We start from the raw sequence: 19,295 nt of genomic DNA on the forward strand, positions 1-19,295 counted from the left end.
TGCTTCGGGCCCGATGGGGACCTATGGCCGCCACATTAATCTATTCCCCCTCAGGTGTTGGCATGGACGGGTGTTGGGATTCTGGCGTCAGTATTTCAACTGCCAGGATCCTGACAGTCGGGAAATTAACTGCGTCCCATTTCCAGATATGCACTGTGACTTTACTGGGTGCTGGTTACATGAGGTATAGGGGTTTGGGATGTTTTGTTGGCATTCATTATCGAGACACCGTACCGTTGACATGTTTAGAATGTTGACACCCACGGTGTCGGCATGAAATATATCGACATATCCCGAGTGTTGACAGGTACATGTCGACACACCATTTTCATCCTAAACCTTAAGTTGATATTGTCAACATTTTAACAGTTTGGACATTATGACAGTCAACATTGTGGCGTTGACCTTTTGACTGTCGCCATAGCAACTGCACACTGTTACCTGTGCTATAAAGACTCTTCCACATCCTCTCTGCATCAGAGAAAGGGGGTCATTCCGACCTGATCACACGCTAGCTATTTTTTGCAGCGCTGCGATCAGGTCAAAACTCAGCAAAACTGCACATGTGTATCAACCGCAATGCGCAGGCGCGTCGTACGGGTACAAAGAGGATCGGTGCTGGGCGATGGATTTAACGAAGAATGCATTCGCACAGCCTATCACAAGAAGATTGACAGGAAGAAGGCGTTTGTGGGTGGCAACTGACCGTTTTCTGGGAGTGTTTGGAAAAACGCAGGCGTGTCCAAGCATTTGCATGGTGGGTGTCTGACGTCAATTCTGGGACCGGACAGGCTGAAGTGATCGCAGCGGCTGAGTAAGTTCAGAGCTACACAGAAACTGCACAAAACTTTTTTGTACCGCTCAGCTGCACAAGCGTTCGCACACTTGCAAAGCGAAAATACACTCTCCCATAGGCAGCGACTATCTGATCGCAGCACTGCAAAAAATAGCTAGCGAGCGATCAACTCGGAATGACCCCCAAAGTGCAGGGACTGTGTTGTATCCCTGGATCAGACTGGGCAGCGTTACTTGTCCTCGTCACTTGATCACATGGACTTGATCACACAGTTCTTCCTGGAAAAAAAATGGGGAATGTTATCCACTTGAATGACAGCACTGTATTCAGGGCGCTATGGGATGCCGGCTCGAGAGAATATCTACTACAGCCTGACCGCTATATTGGGGATTAGGTTGAGCTGGGCGGACTACCTTTCCTATGGATAACTGAGAGACTGGACCAGTCTAAACACATGTCTCAGATTCCCCACTGAGACTAAACTAGATCAGCGGATGTTGATGCTGCAAAGAGGCGAAAACTAAAAAGGTTGCGTCATATCCTTTAAGAATTGTGTGTGATTTGCATTATGTTTTTTATAGATTTGTGTGCTACAAATGTTTTCTTTAAATTTATTTAATTTCCAGACAGTTTTTTAACCTTTTACACTATTTGTTAATTTTTTTAAGGCTTTTTAACACAAAGATGTTATTTTAGCAACACTTACTATTGTGAACATAAAGAAAAGCATTCACTATACATAACGTTGTATTACATTATGATATTATACACAATACAATACAGCTAAATCAACTATTCGTTTTTTTGTCTCTGTGGTTGTTATTAGGTGATTTTTATAGTATAGACTAATCATTCCCCAGCGTGAAACCACTGTACAGATGGAACAATATACATGGCCTGTGCCACATTCAGTTGGCTGTGGACTCTGTGTGTGAGTGGGTGTCACTGCGTAGGTGGGATATGACACACATTTCTCACAACATCATTAGTGGAAATGACCATGTAACCCCCTGCCCCCCTCCCCTCCACAATGCTGCGCCTACTCCATACTTGACAGGGATCTCGTCCGCCATTTTGTGCTTCATAAATGACCTGGCGGAGGACGGTTACATCAGTTACGGACGCTATAATGGCTGCTTTCCCTGTCCGTTAGAGGAGTGTGTGAGGGAGCTGTGATGTGAGACAGACCAGGAGTGAGGGTTGCCTGGTTCCTCTGAGGAGCACAGCGGAAGACCTTCTGAGATAAAGGGAGGTAAATTTTCCTGGTGGAATGTTTCCCAATATCGGTCTTCAATGCAAACTAACAGTCCAGGTTATAGTGATATCCATGCTTAAGCACAGATAGTTAAATAAAAAACCTGAGGTACTAATTAAGTCACCTGTGCTCAAGGATGGCTATTTTTTACATCTGGAATGTTGGTGTGCCTTGAAGACCATGAGTAGGAAGCCCTGCTCTAGAGATATTCCCACTGAAGGGGACTTATATCCTTTCAGACATACTTTAAAATCCCGGGTTTTTGCACATGAACGCTCATTAACCCGGGATTTTTGTATGTCTGAAAGGCCCCAAGCCGGGAACACGTTCCCGGGCCAGTGCCCCTGCTATTCATCAGGCTTTTTCCCGGGACTTTCGGCCCAGGTAGACAACCCGGTTATACAGGTCTATTCAATTGAAGTCGGAACTGCCGTCTAGTCGGAAAGACGGCAGTTTCCAAAAAAATTTGGGGTCGAATCAGGATTCGACCTATTCAATGGTACTGCCGTTTTTCCGACTTGTTGGAAAACACGTGGATCGGCAAATTAGCCACGGATCCACGTGTTTTTTTCGGATTAGCGGCCAATTCTGACAGGATTTTGGGCCGTTTTCAACAATGCTGATCCAACTTAAAAATAGGATTTTAATCCCTACCAGTAAATCCTTTTCTCCTAGTCCGTAGGGGATGCTGGGGACTCCAAAAGGACCGCAGGAGCTTGGGCACCCTAAAAAGACTTTTACTGGGTGTGAACTGGCTCCTCCCTCTATGCCCCTCCCCCAGACCTCAGTTATAGGAACTGTGCCCAGGAGAGACGGACATTTCGAGGAAAGGATTTTTGCTAAACTAAGGGCGAGAACCATACCAGCCCACACCACAATACCGTACAACCGGAGTAGCAGGAAACCAGATAACATTATGAACTAACAACAGCAACAAGCTGAATATAACTGATACACAACCTACGTGTAACCAAAAATAACCAGTATCCATACAACTGCAAGGAACAGTCCGCACTGGGATGGGCGCCCAGCATCCTCTACGGACTAGGAGAAAAGGATTTACCGGTAGGTATTAAAATCCTATTTTCTCTTACATCCTAGAGGATGCTGGGGACTCCAAAAGGACCATGGGGTCTATACCAAAGCTCCAGACCGGGCGGGAGAGTGCGGACGACTCTGCAGGACCGATTGAGCAGACATGAGGTCCTCATCAGCCAGGGTATCAAACTTGTAGAACTTAGCAAAAGTGTTTGAACCCGACCACGTAGCTGAAGTGCCGAGACCCCTCGGGCAGCCGCCCAAGATGAGCCCACCTTCCTGGTAGAATGGGCCTTTACTGACTTCGGCAACGGTAGCCCAGCCGAAGAATGAGCTTGCTGAATCGTATTACAAATCCAGCGTGCAATAGTTTGCTTAGAAGCAGGATTTCCAATCTTGTTGGAAGCATACAGGACAAACAGAGCCTCTGTCTTCCTAGAAAGAGCCGTTCTAACGACATTTTGGGCACAGGTACCACAATAGGTTGGTTTATGTGAAACGAAGAAACCACCTTCGGCAGAAATTGTTGACGAGTCCTCAATTCCGCTCTATCCGAATGAAAGATCAAATATAAGCTCTTGTGAGACAAAACCGCCAACTCGGACACTCGTCTGGCAGAAGCCAGAGCCAAAAGCATGACCACTTTCCAAGTGAGAAACTTTACCTCAACCTTACGCAAAGGTTCAAACCAGTGAGACATAAGAAACTGCAACACCACTTCAAGATCCCACGGCGCCACGGGTGGCACAAATGGAGGATGGATATGCAGCACTCCCTTCACGAAAGTTTGAACCTCAGGAAGTACGGCCAATTCTTTTTGAAAGAAAATAGATAAAGCCGAAATCTGCACTTTGATGGAACCCAATTTCAGGCCTGCATCGACGCCTGCCTGCAAAAAATGGAGAAAACAACCCAAGTGAAACTCCTCCGCAGGAGCTGCTTTGGTTTCACACCACGAGGCATACTTTCTCCAAATACGGTGATAATGTTTCACCGTAACCTCCTTCCTAGCTTTAAGGAGAGTGGGGATGACCTCTCCGGGAATACCTTTCCGAGCTAAGATTTGGCGCTCAACTTCCACGCCATCAAACGCAGCTGCGGTAAGTCCGGAAACACTCAGGGCCCCTGCAGTAACAGGTCCTCTCTTAGAGGAAGCGGCCAAGGATCTTCTACAAGCAATTCCTGAAGATCCGGATACCAGGCCCTCCGTGGCCAATCTGGAACGACGAGTATTGCCTGAACCCTTGTTCGTCGTACGATCCTCAGCACCTTTGAAATGAGAGGAAGCGGAGGGAACACATACACCGACTGAAACACCCATGGAGTTACCAGGGCGTCCACTGCACTGGCTTGGGGGTCCCTTGACCTAGAACAATACCTCGGAAGCTTCTTGTTGAGGCGAGACGCCATCATGTCTATCAGAGGAATTCCCCAACGCCTTGTCACTTCTGCAAATACCTCTTGATGAAGAGCCCACTCTCCCGGATGGAGATCGTGTCTGCAGAGGAAGTCTGCTTCCCAGTTGTCCACGCCCGGGAGGAAGACTGCTGACAGAGCGCTCACGTGCTGTTCCGCCCAGCGAAGGATTCTTGTGGCCTCCGCCATAGCCGCCCTGCTCCTTGTTCCACCTTGGCGGTTTACGTACGCCACCGCTGTTATGTTGTCCGACTGGATCAGGACAGGGAGACCCTGAAGAAGGTTCTTCGCTTGCAGCAGGCCGTTGTAAATGGCTCTTAACTCGAGAACATTTATGTGGAGACAAGATTCCTGGCTTGACCATTTTCCCTGGAAATGTCTTCCTTGCGTGACTGCGCCCCAGCCTCAGAGACTTGCATCTGTTGTCAGCAGGACCCAGTCCTGGATTCCGAATCGGCGTCCCTCTAGAAGGTGAGAGCCTTGCAGCCACCACAGGAGAAAATTCCTGGCCCTGGAAGATAGACTTATTTTCCGGTGCATGTGCAGGTGAGACCCGGACCATTTGTTCAGCAGATCCCACTGAAACACCCGTGCATGAAACCTGCCAAACAGAATGGCTTCGTAAGTCGCAACCATCTTCCCTAGAACCCGAGTGCATTGATGAATCGACACACTTGTCGGCCTCAGAAGCTCCCTGACCATGGTCTGGATTTCCAGAGCTTTGTCCTCCAGAAGAAACACTCTCTGTAGCTCCGTGTCTAGGATAATGCCCAGGAAGGGCAACCGAGTGACCGGGATCAACTGAGACTTTGGCAAATTTAGAATCCAACCGTGATGTCGCAGAACCGACAGGGAGAGATCCACATTTCTTAACTGTTCCTTGGACCTCGCCTTTATCAGGAGATCGTCCAAGTACGGGATAATTGTGACTCCTTGCTTGCGAAGGAGAACCATCATTTCTGCCATAACCTTGGTGAAAACCCTTGGGGCCGTGGAAAGCCCAAACGGCAACGTCTGAAATTGCTAATGACCATCCTGCACCGCAAATCTCAGGAAGGCCTGATGCGGAGGATATATCAGTACGTGTAAGTAGGCATCCATTATGTCGACTGACGCCATAAAATCCCCTTCTAGGCTGGAGATCACGGCTCGAAGAGATTCCATCTTGAACTTGAAAGTTTTCAAGTATGGATTGAGAGATTTTAGGTTCAGAATCGGTCTGACCGAACCGTCCGGCTTCGGTACGACAAAGAGGCTCGAATAGAACTTTTGTATCGCAGCATTTACCACTTCTCTTTCTGGAAGAGAAACTGAGAATTTGAAAAAGCGGCGGGGGGGCATCTCCTGAAACTCCAGCTTGTACCCTTGGGACACTATGTCTAAGACCCAAGGATCCAGGGCTGATTGAATCCAGACCTGACTGAAGATTCGGAGATGGCCTCCCACCAGCACGGACTCCCGCAGGGGAGCCACAGCATCATGTGGTGGACTTGGTAGAGGCGGGGGAGGACTTTTGGTCCTGGGTGCCTGACACTGCAGGCGACTTCTTTCCCCTTCCTCTACCCTTTGAAGCGAGGAAGAACGAGCCCTTACCTCGTTTGTATTTATTAGGCCGAAAGGACTGCATCTGCTGATGGGGCCCCTTTTTCTGTTGAGTGGGAACATAACAAAGAAAAGATGACTTTACCCGCAGTAGTGGTAGACACCAGGTCAGCAAGGCCGTCACCAAACAAGACACTACCTTTGAAGGGGAGAGCTTCCATATTTTTCTTGGAGTCGGCATCAGCATTCCATTGATGGATCCACAGCGCCCTCCTGGCCGAGACCGCCATGGCATTGGCTCTTGATCCCAAGAGGCCAACATCTCTCGCCGCATCCTTTAGGTAATCTGCAGCGTCCTTGATATAACCAAGAGTCAAAAGAATATTATCCTTATCAAGGGTATCCATATCAGAAGCTAAATTATCAGCCCATTTAGCAATAGCACTACTCACCCATACCGACGCCACAGCAGGTCTGAGCAATGCACCAGTATTAACGAAAATGGCCTTCAAAGACGTCTCCAGCTTGCGATCCGCCGGATCCTTGAGAGTAGCCGTGTCAGGGGACGGAAGCGCCACCATCTTGGACAAACGGGATAGAGCCTTGTCGACATTTGGAGACGACTCCCATCTTTCCCTGTCATCAGAGGGGAAAGGATACGCCATAAAAATTCTCTTGGGAATCTGCCACCTTTTGTCCGGCGACTCCCAAGCTTTTTCACAAAGAGCATTCATTTCATGAGAGAGGGGAAACTTCACCTCAGGTTTTTTCCCCTTAAATAGGCAAATCCTCGTGTCTGGAACAGTAGGTTCGTCAGAAATATGTAAAATAAGATTTTAAACCTACTGGTAAATCTTTTTCTCCTAGTCCGTAGAGGATGCTGGGGACTCCGTAAGGACCATGGGGTATAGACGGGCTCCGCAGGAGACATGGGCACTATAAAGAACTTTTAGTATGGGTGTGCACTGGCTCCTCCCTCTATGCCCCTCCTCCAGACTTCAGTTAGAGAACTGTGCCCAGAGGAGATGGACAATATGATGAAAGGATTTTGTTAATCTAAGGGCAAGATTCATACCAGCCCACACCAATCATACCATATAACCTGGAATACACGTAACCAGTCAACAGTATGAACAAAGAACAGTGTCAGCCAAGACTGATCTTAACTGTAACATAACCCTTATGTAAGCAACAACTATATATAAGGCTTGCAGAAATATGTCCGCACTGGCACGGGCGCCCAGCATCCTCTACGGACTAGGAGAAAAAGATTTACCGGCAGGTTTAAAATCTTATTTTCTCTTACGTCTTAGAGGATGCTGGGGACTCCGTAAGGACCATGGGGTTTATACCAAAGCTCCCAATCGGGCGGGAGAGTGCGGATGACTCTGCAGCATCGACTGAGCAAATGTGAGATCCTCGTCAGCCAGGGTATCAAACTTGTAGAATTTTGCAAAAGTGTTTGAACCCGACCAAGTAGCTGCTCGGCAAAGCTGTAATGCCAAGACGCCTCGGGCAGCCGCCAAAGAAGAGCCCACCTTCCTAGTGGAATGGGCCTTTACCGAATTTGGTAACGGCAAGCCAGCCGTGGTATAAGCCTGCTGAATCGTGTTACAGATCCAGCGAGCAATAGTCTGCTTAGAAGCAGGCGCGCCAACCTTGTTGGCTGCATACAGGACAAACAGTGCCTCTGTTTTCCTAACTCTAGCCGTCCTGGCTACATAAATCTTCAAGGCCCTGACTACATCCAAGGACTTGGATTCTTCCAAGTCACTGGTATCCACAGGTACCACGATAGGTTGGTTCATATGAAATGAAGACACCACCTTAGGCAGAAATTGAGGACGAGTCCTCAACTCCGCTCTATCCTCATGAAAAATCAAGTAGGGGCTCTTGTGAGACAAAGCCGCCAATTCTGACACTCGCCTTGCAAATGCCAAGGCCAATAACAGGACCACCTTCCAGGTGAGAAATTTTAATTCCACCGTTTGAAGGGGTTCAAACCAGTGAGATTTAAGGAACTGTAACACCATGCTAAGGTCCCAGGGTGACACTGGGGGCATAAAAGGAGGCTGGATGTGCAGCACTCCCTTTACAAAAGTCTGGACTTCTGGTAGAGAAGCCAATTCCTTCTGAAAGAATATAGATAGGGCCGAAATCTGTACTTTAATGGAGCCTAACTTCAGGCCCATATCCACTCCTGTCTGTAGGAAGTGGAGAAAATGGCCCAGATGGAAATCTTCCGTAGGCGCATTCTTGGTTTCACACCAAGAGACGTACTTCTTCCAGATACGGTGATAATGTTTCGCCGTCACCTCCTTCCTAGCCTTTATCAGAGTAGGGATGACCTCCTCCGGAATACCTTTCCCAGCTAGGATTCGGCGTTCAACCGCCATGCCGTCAAACGTAACCGCGTTAAGTCTTGGAACACGCAGGGCCCCTGCTGCAACAGGTCCTCCCTGAGAGGAAGGGGCCAAGGATCTTCTGTGAGCATCTCCTGAAGATCTGAGTACCAGGCCCTTCGAGGCCAGTCTGGAACAACGAGTATTGTCTGTACTCTTTTTTTGTCTTATGATCCTCAAAATTTTTACGATGAGGGGAAGAGGAGGAAACACATAGACCGACTGAAACACCCATGGTATCACCAGGGCGTCTACTGCTACTGCCTGAGGGTCCCGGGACCTGGCACAGTACCTCCGAAGCTTTTTGTTGAGGTGTGACGCCATCATGTCTATTTGAGGAATTCCCCTGAGACTCGTTATCTCTGCAAAGACTTCTTGATGAAGTCCCCACTCTCCTGGATGGAGATCGTGTCTGCTGAGGAAGTCTGCTTCCCAGTTGTCCACTCCCGGAATGAAGACAGCTGACAGAGCGCTTACGTGATTCTATGCCCAGCGAAGAATCCTGGTGGCCTCCGCCATCGCGACTGCTCCTTGTCCCGCCTTGGCGGTTCACATGAGCCACGGCTGTGACATTGTCTGATTGAATCAGAACCGGTAGGTCTCGAAGAAGATTTTCCGCTTGCCGAAGGCCGTTGTATATGGCCCTTAATTCCAGCACGTTGATGTGCAGACAAGACTCCTGGCTTGACCATAGTCCCTGAAAATGTCTTCCTTGCGTGACTGCTCCCCACCCTTGGAGGCTCGCGTCCGTGGTTACCAGAACCCAGTCCTGAATGCCGAACCTGCGACCCTCTAGAAGGTGAGCACTTTGCAGCCACCATAGGAGAGACACCCTGGCCCTGGGGGACAGTGTTATTTTCTGATGTATTTGTAGATGGGACCCGGACCACTTGTCCAGAAGGTCCCACTGAAACGTCCTCGCATGAAACCTGCCGAAGGGAATGGCCTCGTATGAGGCCACCATTTTTCCCACAACTCGAGTGCATTGATGCACTGACACTCTTTTTGGCTTTAGCAGGTCTCTGACCATGTTCTGGAGGTCCTGGGCTTTTTCCGAAGGGAGAAAGATTTTCTTTCGTTCCGTGTCCAGTATCATGCCTAGAAACGATAGTCGATTTGTTAAAACCAATTGCGACTTTGGCAGATTGAGAATCCTACCGTGCTGTTGTAGCACTCTCAGGGAGAGCGACACGTTCTTCAGCAATTGATCTCTTGATCTCGCCTTTATAAGGAGATCGTCCAAGTATGGGATAATTGTGACTCCTTGTCTGCGCAGGATCACCATCATTTCCGCCATCACCTTGGTGAAAATCCTCGGGGCCGTGGAAAGCCCAAACGGCAACGTCTGAAACTGGTAATGACAGTCATGTACAGCGAATCTCAGGTACTCCTGATGAATTACAGCTCGGAGCGATTCCATCTTGAATTTTAATTTTTTCAAGTACAGGTTTAGGGATTTTAGATTTAAAATGGGTCTGACCGAACCATCCGGCTTCGGGACCACAAACAGGGTCGAATAATACTCTTTTCCCTGTTGGACCAGGGGAACCCTGACAATCACTTGCTGTTGACACAGCATTTGAATTGCAGCTAACATTACTTCCCTCTCTGGGGGTGTAGCTGGTACGGCCGACTTCAAAAATCGGCGAGGGGGCACCTCTTCGAATTCCAGCCTGTAGCCTTGGGAAACAATTTCCATAGCCCAAGGATCCACGTCTGACCGAACCCAGACCTGGCTGAATAACCGAAGGCGCGCCCCCACCGGTGCGGACTCCCTTAGGGGTGCCCCAGCGTCATGCGGTGGATTTTGCAGAAGCCGTGGAGGATTTCTGCTCCTGGGAACTAGCCGAAGCAGGTGCTCTTTTTCCTCTACCCTTACCTCTGGCAAGGAAGGAGGAGCCCCGACCTCTCCTGGGCTTATGCGACCGAAAGGACTGCATCTGATACTGTGGAGTTTTCTTTTGTTGTTGGGGAACAAAAGGTAAAAAGGTTGATTTACCCGCGGTAGCTGTGGAAACCAGATCCGCGAGCCCCTCCCCAAACAATACGTCACCCTTGTAAGGTAAAACCTCCATATGCTTTTTCGAGTCCGCATCACCTGTCCATTGACGGGTCCATAAGGCTCGTCTCGCAGAAATAGCCATGGCATTGGCTCTGGAACCCAAAAGTCCAATGTCTCTCTGAGCATCTCTCATATATAAGACTGCATCCTTAATATGGGCTAAAGTTAATAAAATGGTATCCCTATCTAGGGTATCAAGGTCAGCTGACAAGGTATCTGTCCATGCTGCAACTGCGCTACATACCCATGCCGACGCAATTGTCGGCCTGAGCAAAGCACCAGTATGTGTATACATAGACTTTAAAGTAGTCTCCTGCCTGCGGTCCGCAGGATCTATGAGGGCTGCCGTGTCTGGAGACGGCAGTGCCACCTTTTTGGACAGGCGTGTTAAAGCCTTGTCCACTGTGGGAGAGGATTCCCAACGTACCCTGTCCTGCGTAGGGAAAGGGTACGCCATAAGAATCCTTTTGGGAATCTGCAGTTTCTTATCTGGAGTTTCCCAAGCTTTTTCAAATAATTCGTTAAGTTCATGAGATGGGGGAAAGGTTACCACTTGCTTCTTCCCCTTAAACATGTGTACCCTCGTGTCCGGAACAAAGGGTTCATCAGTGATATGCAAAACATTTTTTATTGCAATAATCATACACTGAATACTTTTTGTCACCCTAGCGTGCAATCTAGCTTCATCGTAGTCGACCCTGGAGTCAGACTCCGTGTCGGTATCTGTGTCTACTATATGTGACAAGGGACGTTTCTGAGACCCTAAAGGGCCCTGTGAGTCGGTCCAATCCGTGGATTGACCCCTGTTGTCTCCCTGGACTCTGCTTTGTCCAGTGTCTTATGTAGTGATGCCACACTTGCATTTAACATATGCCACATATCCATCCACTCTTGAGTCGGCACCACCGACGGGGACTCACCACTCATCTGCTCCACCTCCTGCTTGGACGAGCCTTCCGCTTCAAACATGCCGACACGCACGTACCGACACCCCACACACACCGGGATATAACTATAAGGGGACTCTTCCCCAACCAGGCCCTTTGGAGAGACAGAGAGAGAGAATGCCAGCACACACCCAGCGCCCACTTATACTGGAAAACGAGATAGCGCTTTTATGTTATAAATATAAATTTCCCCACTCACTGCGCCAATATTGTGCCCCCCTCCTCTTTTTCAGCCCTCTGATCTGTGTTCAGCAGGGGAGAGTCCGGGGAGCCAGTGTCTCTGCAGCTTCTGTGGAGAAAATGGCGCTGGTTAGTGCTGAGGGATCAAGCTCCGCCCCCTTCAGCGGCTGGCTTCGGTCCTGCTTCAATTTACAAAAAATGGCGGGGGTTTATCTATTTACTGCCTCCGCAGCCTAATATACACCAACATGCCAGTCTTGAGGTTTATTGCTGCCCAGGGCGCCCCCCCTGCACCCTGCACCCATCTGTGCCTGCTCTGTGTGTGTTGTGTGGGAGCAATGGCGCGCAGCGTTACCGCTGCGCGCTTACCTCAGTGAAGATCTGAAGTCTTCTGATTCCTTGAAGTCTTCTTTTCTTCTAATACTCACCCGGCTTCTATCTTCCGACTCTGCGAGGAGGACAGCGACGCGGCTCCGGGACGAACGGCAGGGTGAGACCTGTGTTCCGACTCCCTCTGGAGCTAATGGTGTCCAGTAGCCTAAGAAGCAGAGCCTATCATTTAAGTAGGTCTGCTTCTCTCTCCTCAGTCCCACGATGCAGGGAGCCTGTTGCCAGTAGTGCTCCCTGAAAATAAAAAAAACCTAACAAAATTCTTTTAACAGAGAAACTCAGGAGAGCTCCCTGTAGTGCACCCATTCTCCTCTGGGCACAAGATCTAACTGAGGTTTGGAGGAGGGGCATAGAGGGAGGAGCCAGTGCACACCCATACTAAAAGTTCTTTATAGTGCCCATGTCTCCTGCGGAGCCCGTCTATACCCCATGGTCCTTACGGAGTCCCCAGCATCCTCTAGGACGTAAGAGAAAACATCTTTAATAGCCACAATCATGTACTGAATACTCTTAACTACCCTTGGGTGTAAAGTAGCTTCATTAAAATCGACATCGGAACCAGAGTCCGTGTCGGCATCTGTATCTACCATCTGGGTAAATGAACGTTTTTGTGACCCTGAGGGGGTCTGTACTTGAGCCAAAGCATCCTCCATGGATTTTCTCCATGTTTGTGTCTGAGAATAAGATTTATCAAGCCTCTTAGACAATAAAGCCACATTAGCATTAAGGGTACTTAACATAGTAACCCAATCAGCAGTCGGTTGTGCCGACAGAGCCATTTCCATCTCCTTTTCCGCGCCCCCAGTAACTTCCTCCGGGGAGGAACACTCAGCCTCAGACGTGCCGACACGTAGTACCGACACCCCCACACTCACACTGGCCAAATAGAGGGGACAGCCTACAGGGAAGCCTGTAGAGAGAAACACAGAGGGAGTATGCCAGCTCACACCCCAGCACCCATATTCCACACAACTATAATATATGTCAGTAGCACTGTAAATAATAATAAAGCACCAAATTATCTGTGCCCCCCCCCCCCCCCCCCCCATTTTGCTCCCTTTTACTTGTGAGGAGCTTGGAGGACCGGGCCAGCGTGTCTGCAGCGGCTGTGGAGAGAAGAAAATGGCGCTGGTGAGCTGTGCGGCTAAGCCCTGCCCCTTCCCGGCACGCTGTGGTCCCGCTCAAATTTTTAATATTTATACTGGCGGGGGTATTATATACGGTGCCCGGGCACCGAATATGCCTTTAGCCAGTCCTAATGACCTCAGTAACTGCTGCCCAGGGCGCCCCCCCCCCCCCCCAGCGCCCTGCACCCAGTAAGTGCCGTTGGTGATGTGTGTGGGAGCATGGAGTGCAGCGCTACCGCTGCGCTGTACCTCCGTTACTGAAGTCTTCTGCCGTCTGAAGTTCTTGTAATACTCACCCGGCTTCTGGCTTCTGTGAGGGGGGTGACGGCGCGGCTCCGGGAACAAGCAGCTAGGCGAACCAAGTGATCGAACCCTCTGGAGCTAATGGTGTTCAGTAGCCTAAGAAGCAGAGCATTTAACTAAGAAGAAGTAGGTCTGACTTCTCTCCCCTCAGTCCCACGATGCAGGGAGCCTGTAGCCAGCAGGTCCCCCTGAAAATAAAAAACCTAATAAAAGTCTTTCCAGAGAAACTCAGTAGAGCTCCCCTAGTGCGTGTCCAGTCACTCCTGGGCACAGAATCTAACTGAGGTCCGGGGGAGGGGCATAGAGGGAGGAGCCAGTTCACACCCAGTAAAAGTCTTTTTAGTGTGCCCAAGCTCCTGCGGATCCCGTCTATACCCCATGGTACTTTTGGAGTCCCCAGCATCCTCTAGGACGTAAGAGAAAAAAAAATTGGATCAGCATTGTCGGAAACGGGCAAAACCTGTCGGAATTGCCCACTAATTGAATACTGCACTGTGGGATCCTCTCCGACGCGACATGCATTGAATACCCGCGATAGTGTGATTGGTTCGACACAGGATTTTACTCTCAGGTTGCACACTGAAAGGTAGGGAGCAGTGTCCGTGATACAGGGAAGAGGCAGGGGCTGTGATACAGGGATGGGGCAGAGGCCGTGATGCAGGGAGGGGGCTGTGGTCCTTGTGTGGGATTGCTTGAGTGTAACGTGTGTGTATGTATGAATGTGACATGTATTTGTGTGTGTAGTGTGTATGTATGAGTGTGACATATGTGTATGACATGTATGCAGCCTGGCAGCCCGGTTTTGTAGAATGCCAGGGCAGACCCGGCTTGTGAAAGGGGACGACCCAGGAATTTCCCTGGCCTCAGGTGTAGTGTGAAAGGGGGTCTCCAGCAAAAACCTGGGATTTTGTTGACGTGAAAACCCCAGGTCTGATCCGGGACATTCCCGGGTCGTACAGGTCGAGTCTCCCTTATCCAAAATGCTTGGGACCAGAGGTATTTTGGATATGGGATTTTTCCGTATTTTGGAATAATTGCATACCATAATGAGATATCATGGTAATGGGACCTAAATCTAAGCACAGAATGCATTTATGTTACGTATACACCTTATACACACAGCCTGAAGGTAATTTTAGCCAATATTTTTTATAACTTTGTGCATTAAACAAAGTGTGTCTACATTCACACAATTCATTTATGTTTCATATACACCTTATACACACAGCCTGAAGGTCATTTAATACAATATTTTTAATAACTTTGTGTATTAAACAAAGTTTGTGTACATTGAGCCATCAAAAAACAAAGGTTTCACTATCTCACTCTCACTCAAAAAAGTCCGTATTTCGGAATATTCCGTATTTCGGAATATATGGATATGGGATACTCAACCTGTATAACCAAATCTACAAACTGCTAAGACTGTAACATCCAAAAATGTAATAGGAAAATCCTGTCTACGTTGTATGTGCACCACCTTAACCGATCCAGCTGGACAATGTGACTGTAATATACAGTTTATTTTCATAAACTGCCATATACCGGGGAGTAGGTAGTAGCCTACATTGTATGTTAATGTTCATTTGTTGCCTTTTTTTAAAATACATTTGAATTGTTCTGGTTAAGTGAGACGTGATAGCTATATGTATATGTAAGGATAAAAACACTATAATAGTTTGTTAAATTAGATCAAATAAAAATGGTGTAAGTGCTTTTATTGAAACGGTATTGTGAAGAAATAGTTGGCATTGCACAATTGAACCTGAGCGATATTTAAAAGTGCCAGTAAATAAAATGTTCCATTTTTTGTGAGTGTAAAATTTCCTGCCAGTGTCCATAGATTGTACTAAAGGGAAATATTGACAAGGTCTGAATGTTATTTCACACCGCACAAATAACCCAATATCGACCCGGTATATTGGCGGGTTGATGCGGGTCGCTGTACGGTGTGATAGGGTTCAGTCCAGAATTCCCATGTCGCCTATTATTACCGGGTCAGGTGCTGTGTGAACAGGTTGCCGGGTCGATGCGACCTGTGACCCATTCTCAATATAGGCAGAGGCGGGGAGGAGATGATCTCATCTCCCAGCAACACCTCCGCACCGGCCCATGATGCTACCTCCGTCTACACCCCCAATGCAACCCGACTCGGCATATTGTGCCGGTTTTATCATCAGGGAACACTTTATTATAATCACCAGTTACTTACCAACATACGGTATATTGAATGTATGTAAAGGCCGGGGAAAGCCAGCTCTGTATTGTTTCCTTACTCTTGGTTGTGATATTTCTGCTCCTCATCATCCGTCTCTTGCAGGACGTCATTGCTGCGATTATACCCAAGACTGGTCCTCCCAGTGCATAGCCTTGTGTGCCTTGCTGCCTTCGGACTGGCTCTCCCTCTAGCCATCAGTCTCTTTCCACAGATGTCTGAGGTAAGTGCTCTGTCCAAGTGCAGAGTATGCCCTGATGATGATCAGCAGTCGTTCCTGATTGGCTGAATGCACCGTGGTCTCTGCTACTGACAGTATATAAATTATAAGTGTGGATGCTGCAATGTGTTCACATCATTTAATGTAGATTCGTATTTGGTCTGTAGAATTAAAACATTTTTTGATTTATAATGGCGAGGACAAAATATAGCTACAATATTTTGTATGTTACGGATGGAACCTATAGTACTGTGCAAAAGTTATAGGCAGGTGTGGAAAAAATGCTGCAAAGTAAGAACGCTTTCAAAAATAGAAGTGTTAATAGTTTATCTTTCTCTTACGTCCTAGAGGATGCTGGGGTCCATTTAGTACCATGGGGTATAGACGGGTCCTTTGGGAGCCACTGGCACTTTAAGAGTTTGAGAGTGTGGGCTGGCTCCTCCCTCTATGCCCCTCCTACCAGACTCAGTTGGCGTTTTTCTAGTTTTATTTTTTTCTAAGAGTTGTTAGGTACAGGAAGGCTGCTGGCAACAGCCTCCCTGCTTTGTGGGACTTAGGGGGGGTGTAGGAACCAACTCTAGAAGTTAATGGTTCTCTATCTCCGCTGACAGGACACTGAGTTCCTGAGGGTGATGATCGCAAGCCCACGAGGCGACCGCTCACTCCCACAGCACGGCCGCCACCCCCTAACAGCCAGAAGAAAGAAGAGTGGTGAGTACAGCGCTGGCGGCCCGGTTAGCAGGTCGCCGGCGGGAATGGCGGCACAAGGGTGGGAGCGCAGTTCTGACAGGCTGCGCTTCATGAAGGCTCAGCAACATGTATATGTAGACGCTGCTGAGGGGCGTCCTGGGCCAGCGGGATCACCCTAAAACTGGTAAATACAGCTAACAGGGGCTAATCCCGCTGTTAGCATCAAAGACCTCAGACCAGTATAATCTAATTGTGCGGGAAGCCGCACGCCATTACAGGGGGCGGGGCTTCTCCTCAGAGCAGATCCAGCACTCACCAGCGCCATTTTCTCCTAGCAGATCACTGAAGCTGGATGCTGACAGGAAGCGCTGATCCCACATAACTCCAGTTATCCTCTGCGGTACCAGGGTGTTATAGACAGGAGGGGAGAGTGTAGTTAGTACTAATTAACCTATTAAGTTAGTCAGCGCTGGACTTTTATCATAATAACTGCCCACAGGGGTGCTGTGTGGCTGGCTCCTTATACGCTGTGACTCTATGAAGGTACTCTGGGAAAAACTGTGTCTGACATTTTCCTGTATGTGTGTGTAAGTGTATATATCCACATTACCATGTCTAACGGCTCTGTGTCATGTGCTGCAGAGAGTGTATCTTCTCCTGAGGTGTCTTTTCCATGTACTCAGGACTGCAATGTGCTTTCCCAGCCTTCTGAATCCGAACCCCCATGGGTGGATTCTTTAAGGGGAATGATATCCCAGATTTCATCAAGGATGTCACATAATGAGAAAGAGACGCAGTTTTTGAGAAAATCTGTAGAGGGTTTGAAGTATTCAGCTCCCACTACTTCCTCAAATACCCCACCTACATACCCCAAAAAATGTACACTTGCCCAGATAATGCAATTTGACACTGATACCGACTCTGATACAGGGGACGGTGATGGGGATATGCAGGGGGGTGATGCATCCCTTGCTAAAGGGGTGCAGCTAATGATTGAAGATATTAGGGATGTTTTACATATTTCTGAGAAGGTACCTGAACAAGTAGAGGAATCTTATTTTACAGAAAATAGGAAATCCTCGCTTACCTTCCCTGCTTCTAAGGAGTTAAACTCTTTATTTGAAAAATACTGGGAAAACCCAGAGAAAAAATTCCAGATCCCTAAAAGAATTCGCATTGCGTTCCCATTCCCTGAAGAGGATAGAAAGAAGTGGGAAAACCCACCTATAGTAGATGCTTCTCTATCTAGGTTGTCTAAAAAAGTGGTTTTACCTGTCCCTGGTTCAACCGCCTAAAAAGAGTCGGCTGACCACAAGATTGCGACTACGCTCAAATCACTATACACGGCTACAAGCGTAGCTTTAAGGCCTATTATTGCTTGTGTGTGGATTTCTAAAGCCATAGTAAAGTGGTCAGGCACATTACTAGAGGACTTAGATACTATGGATAGGAGTGACATTGACTTGTTTTTACGTCACATACAGGATTCTGCTGGCTTCATGGTGGAGGCCATGAAGGATCTTGGCATGCTGAATGCAAGGGCTACATCTATGGCGGTCTTGGCGCGCAGAGGACTCTGGCTATGCCAATGGACTGCGGATGCAGAATCCAAGAAAAGTGTGGAGAACCTACCCTTCACAGGTCAGGCTCTGTTTGGGGACACATTAGATGCGTGGATACCATGGCAACTGCGGGTAAGTCAACCTTTCTCCCCTCAGCAGCACCACCGACTAGGAAATCTTATCCTATATCTACACTGCAGTCCTTTCGGACCGCAAAATTAAAAAAATCCAAATCCCCTTCCACCTTCTTTAAGGGTGTTCGGGGGAAATCCAAAAAACCTGCACCAACAGGTTCTCAGGAACAGAAACCAGTTTCTGCTTCCTCAAAATCTTCAGCATGACGGTGGACCTCCCAGCCTGGAGATCGGGCAGGTGGGAGCGAGACTAAAAGATTTCAGTCACATCTGGGAATCATCATGCCTAGACCCCTGGGTAACAGACATTGTTACCCAGGGCTACAGACTGGAGTTTCAGGAACTCCCACCTCACAGATTCTTGAAATCAGGCTTACCAGTTTCGCTGACAAAAAGTACTACCCTGCAGGAAGCCATTCGAAAATTGGTCCAAACATGTTATTGTTCCAGTTCCACCTCACCTAAAACACAAGGGTTATTACTCAAACCTGTTTGTGGTACTGAAACCGGATGGTTCGGTAAGGCCGATATTAAACCTCAAGTCATTGAACCCCTACTTGAGGGAATTCAAATTCAAGATGAGAGCAGTGATCTCAGGTCTGGAGGAGGGGGAATTCCTGGTATCCCTGGATATCAAGGATGCATACCTTCACATTCCGTTCTGCCCGCCTCACCAGGCTTATCTCAGATTTGCGCTGCTGGATTGTCACTATCAGTTCCAGGCACTGCCTTTTTGGCCTCTCCACAGCCCCGAGAGTGTTCACCAAGGTCATGGCGGAGATGATGCTACTCCTCCGCGGGTAGGAAGTGAACATAATTCCATATCTGGACGATCTCCCGATAAAAGCATCTTCCGGGGAGAGGTTGTTGTAGAGTATTGCTCTCTCAACTCTACTACTCCAGGATCATGGGTGGATCCTGAACCTTCCAAAGTCACATTTGGAGCCGACAAGGAAAATTGCCCTTCCTGGGGATGATACTCGACACGGAAGTGCAGAGAGTGTTTCTACCGGTAG

The 19,295-nt window shown here is 48.3% G+C and overlaps 1 protein-coding gene across 2 annotated transcripts in view; it reads left to right on the top strand.

Annotated features, from left to right (window-relative positions):
- SFXN5 (sideroflexin 5) overlaps positions 1–19,295 on the top strand; it is a 439,382-nt gene that overhangs the window by 304,394 nt on the left and 115,693 nt on the right. For both annotated transcript variants that reach the window (XM_063925240.1, XM_063925244.1), the window contains exon 13: positions 15,779–15,896. In XM_063925240.1, coding sequence (XP_063781310.1) covers positions 15,779–15,896 — 118 coding nt within the window. The remainder of the gene's footprint in view (positions 1–15,778; positions 15,897–19,295) is intronic.

The sequence above is a fragment of the Pseudophryne corroboree genome, chromosome 1 (assembly GCF_028390025.1).
Source record: "Pseudophryne corroboree isolate aPseCor3 chromosome 1, aPseCor3.hap2, whole genome shotgun sequence".
NCBI lineage: Eukaryota > Metazoa > Chordata > Amphibia > Anura > Myobatrachidae > Pseudophryne > Pseudophryne corroboree.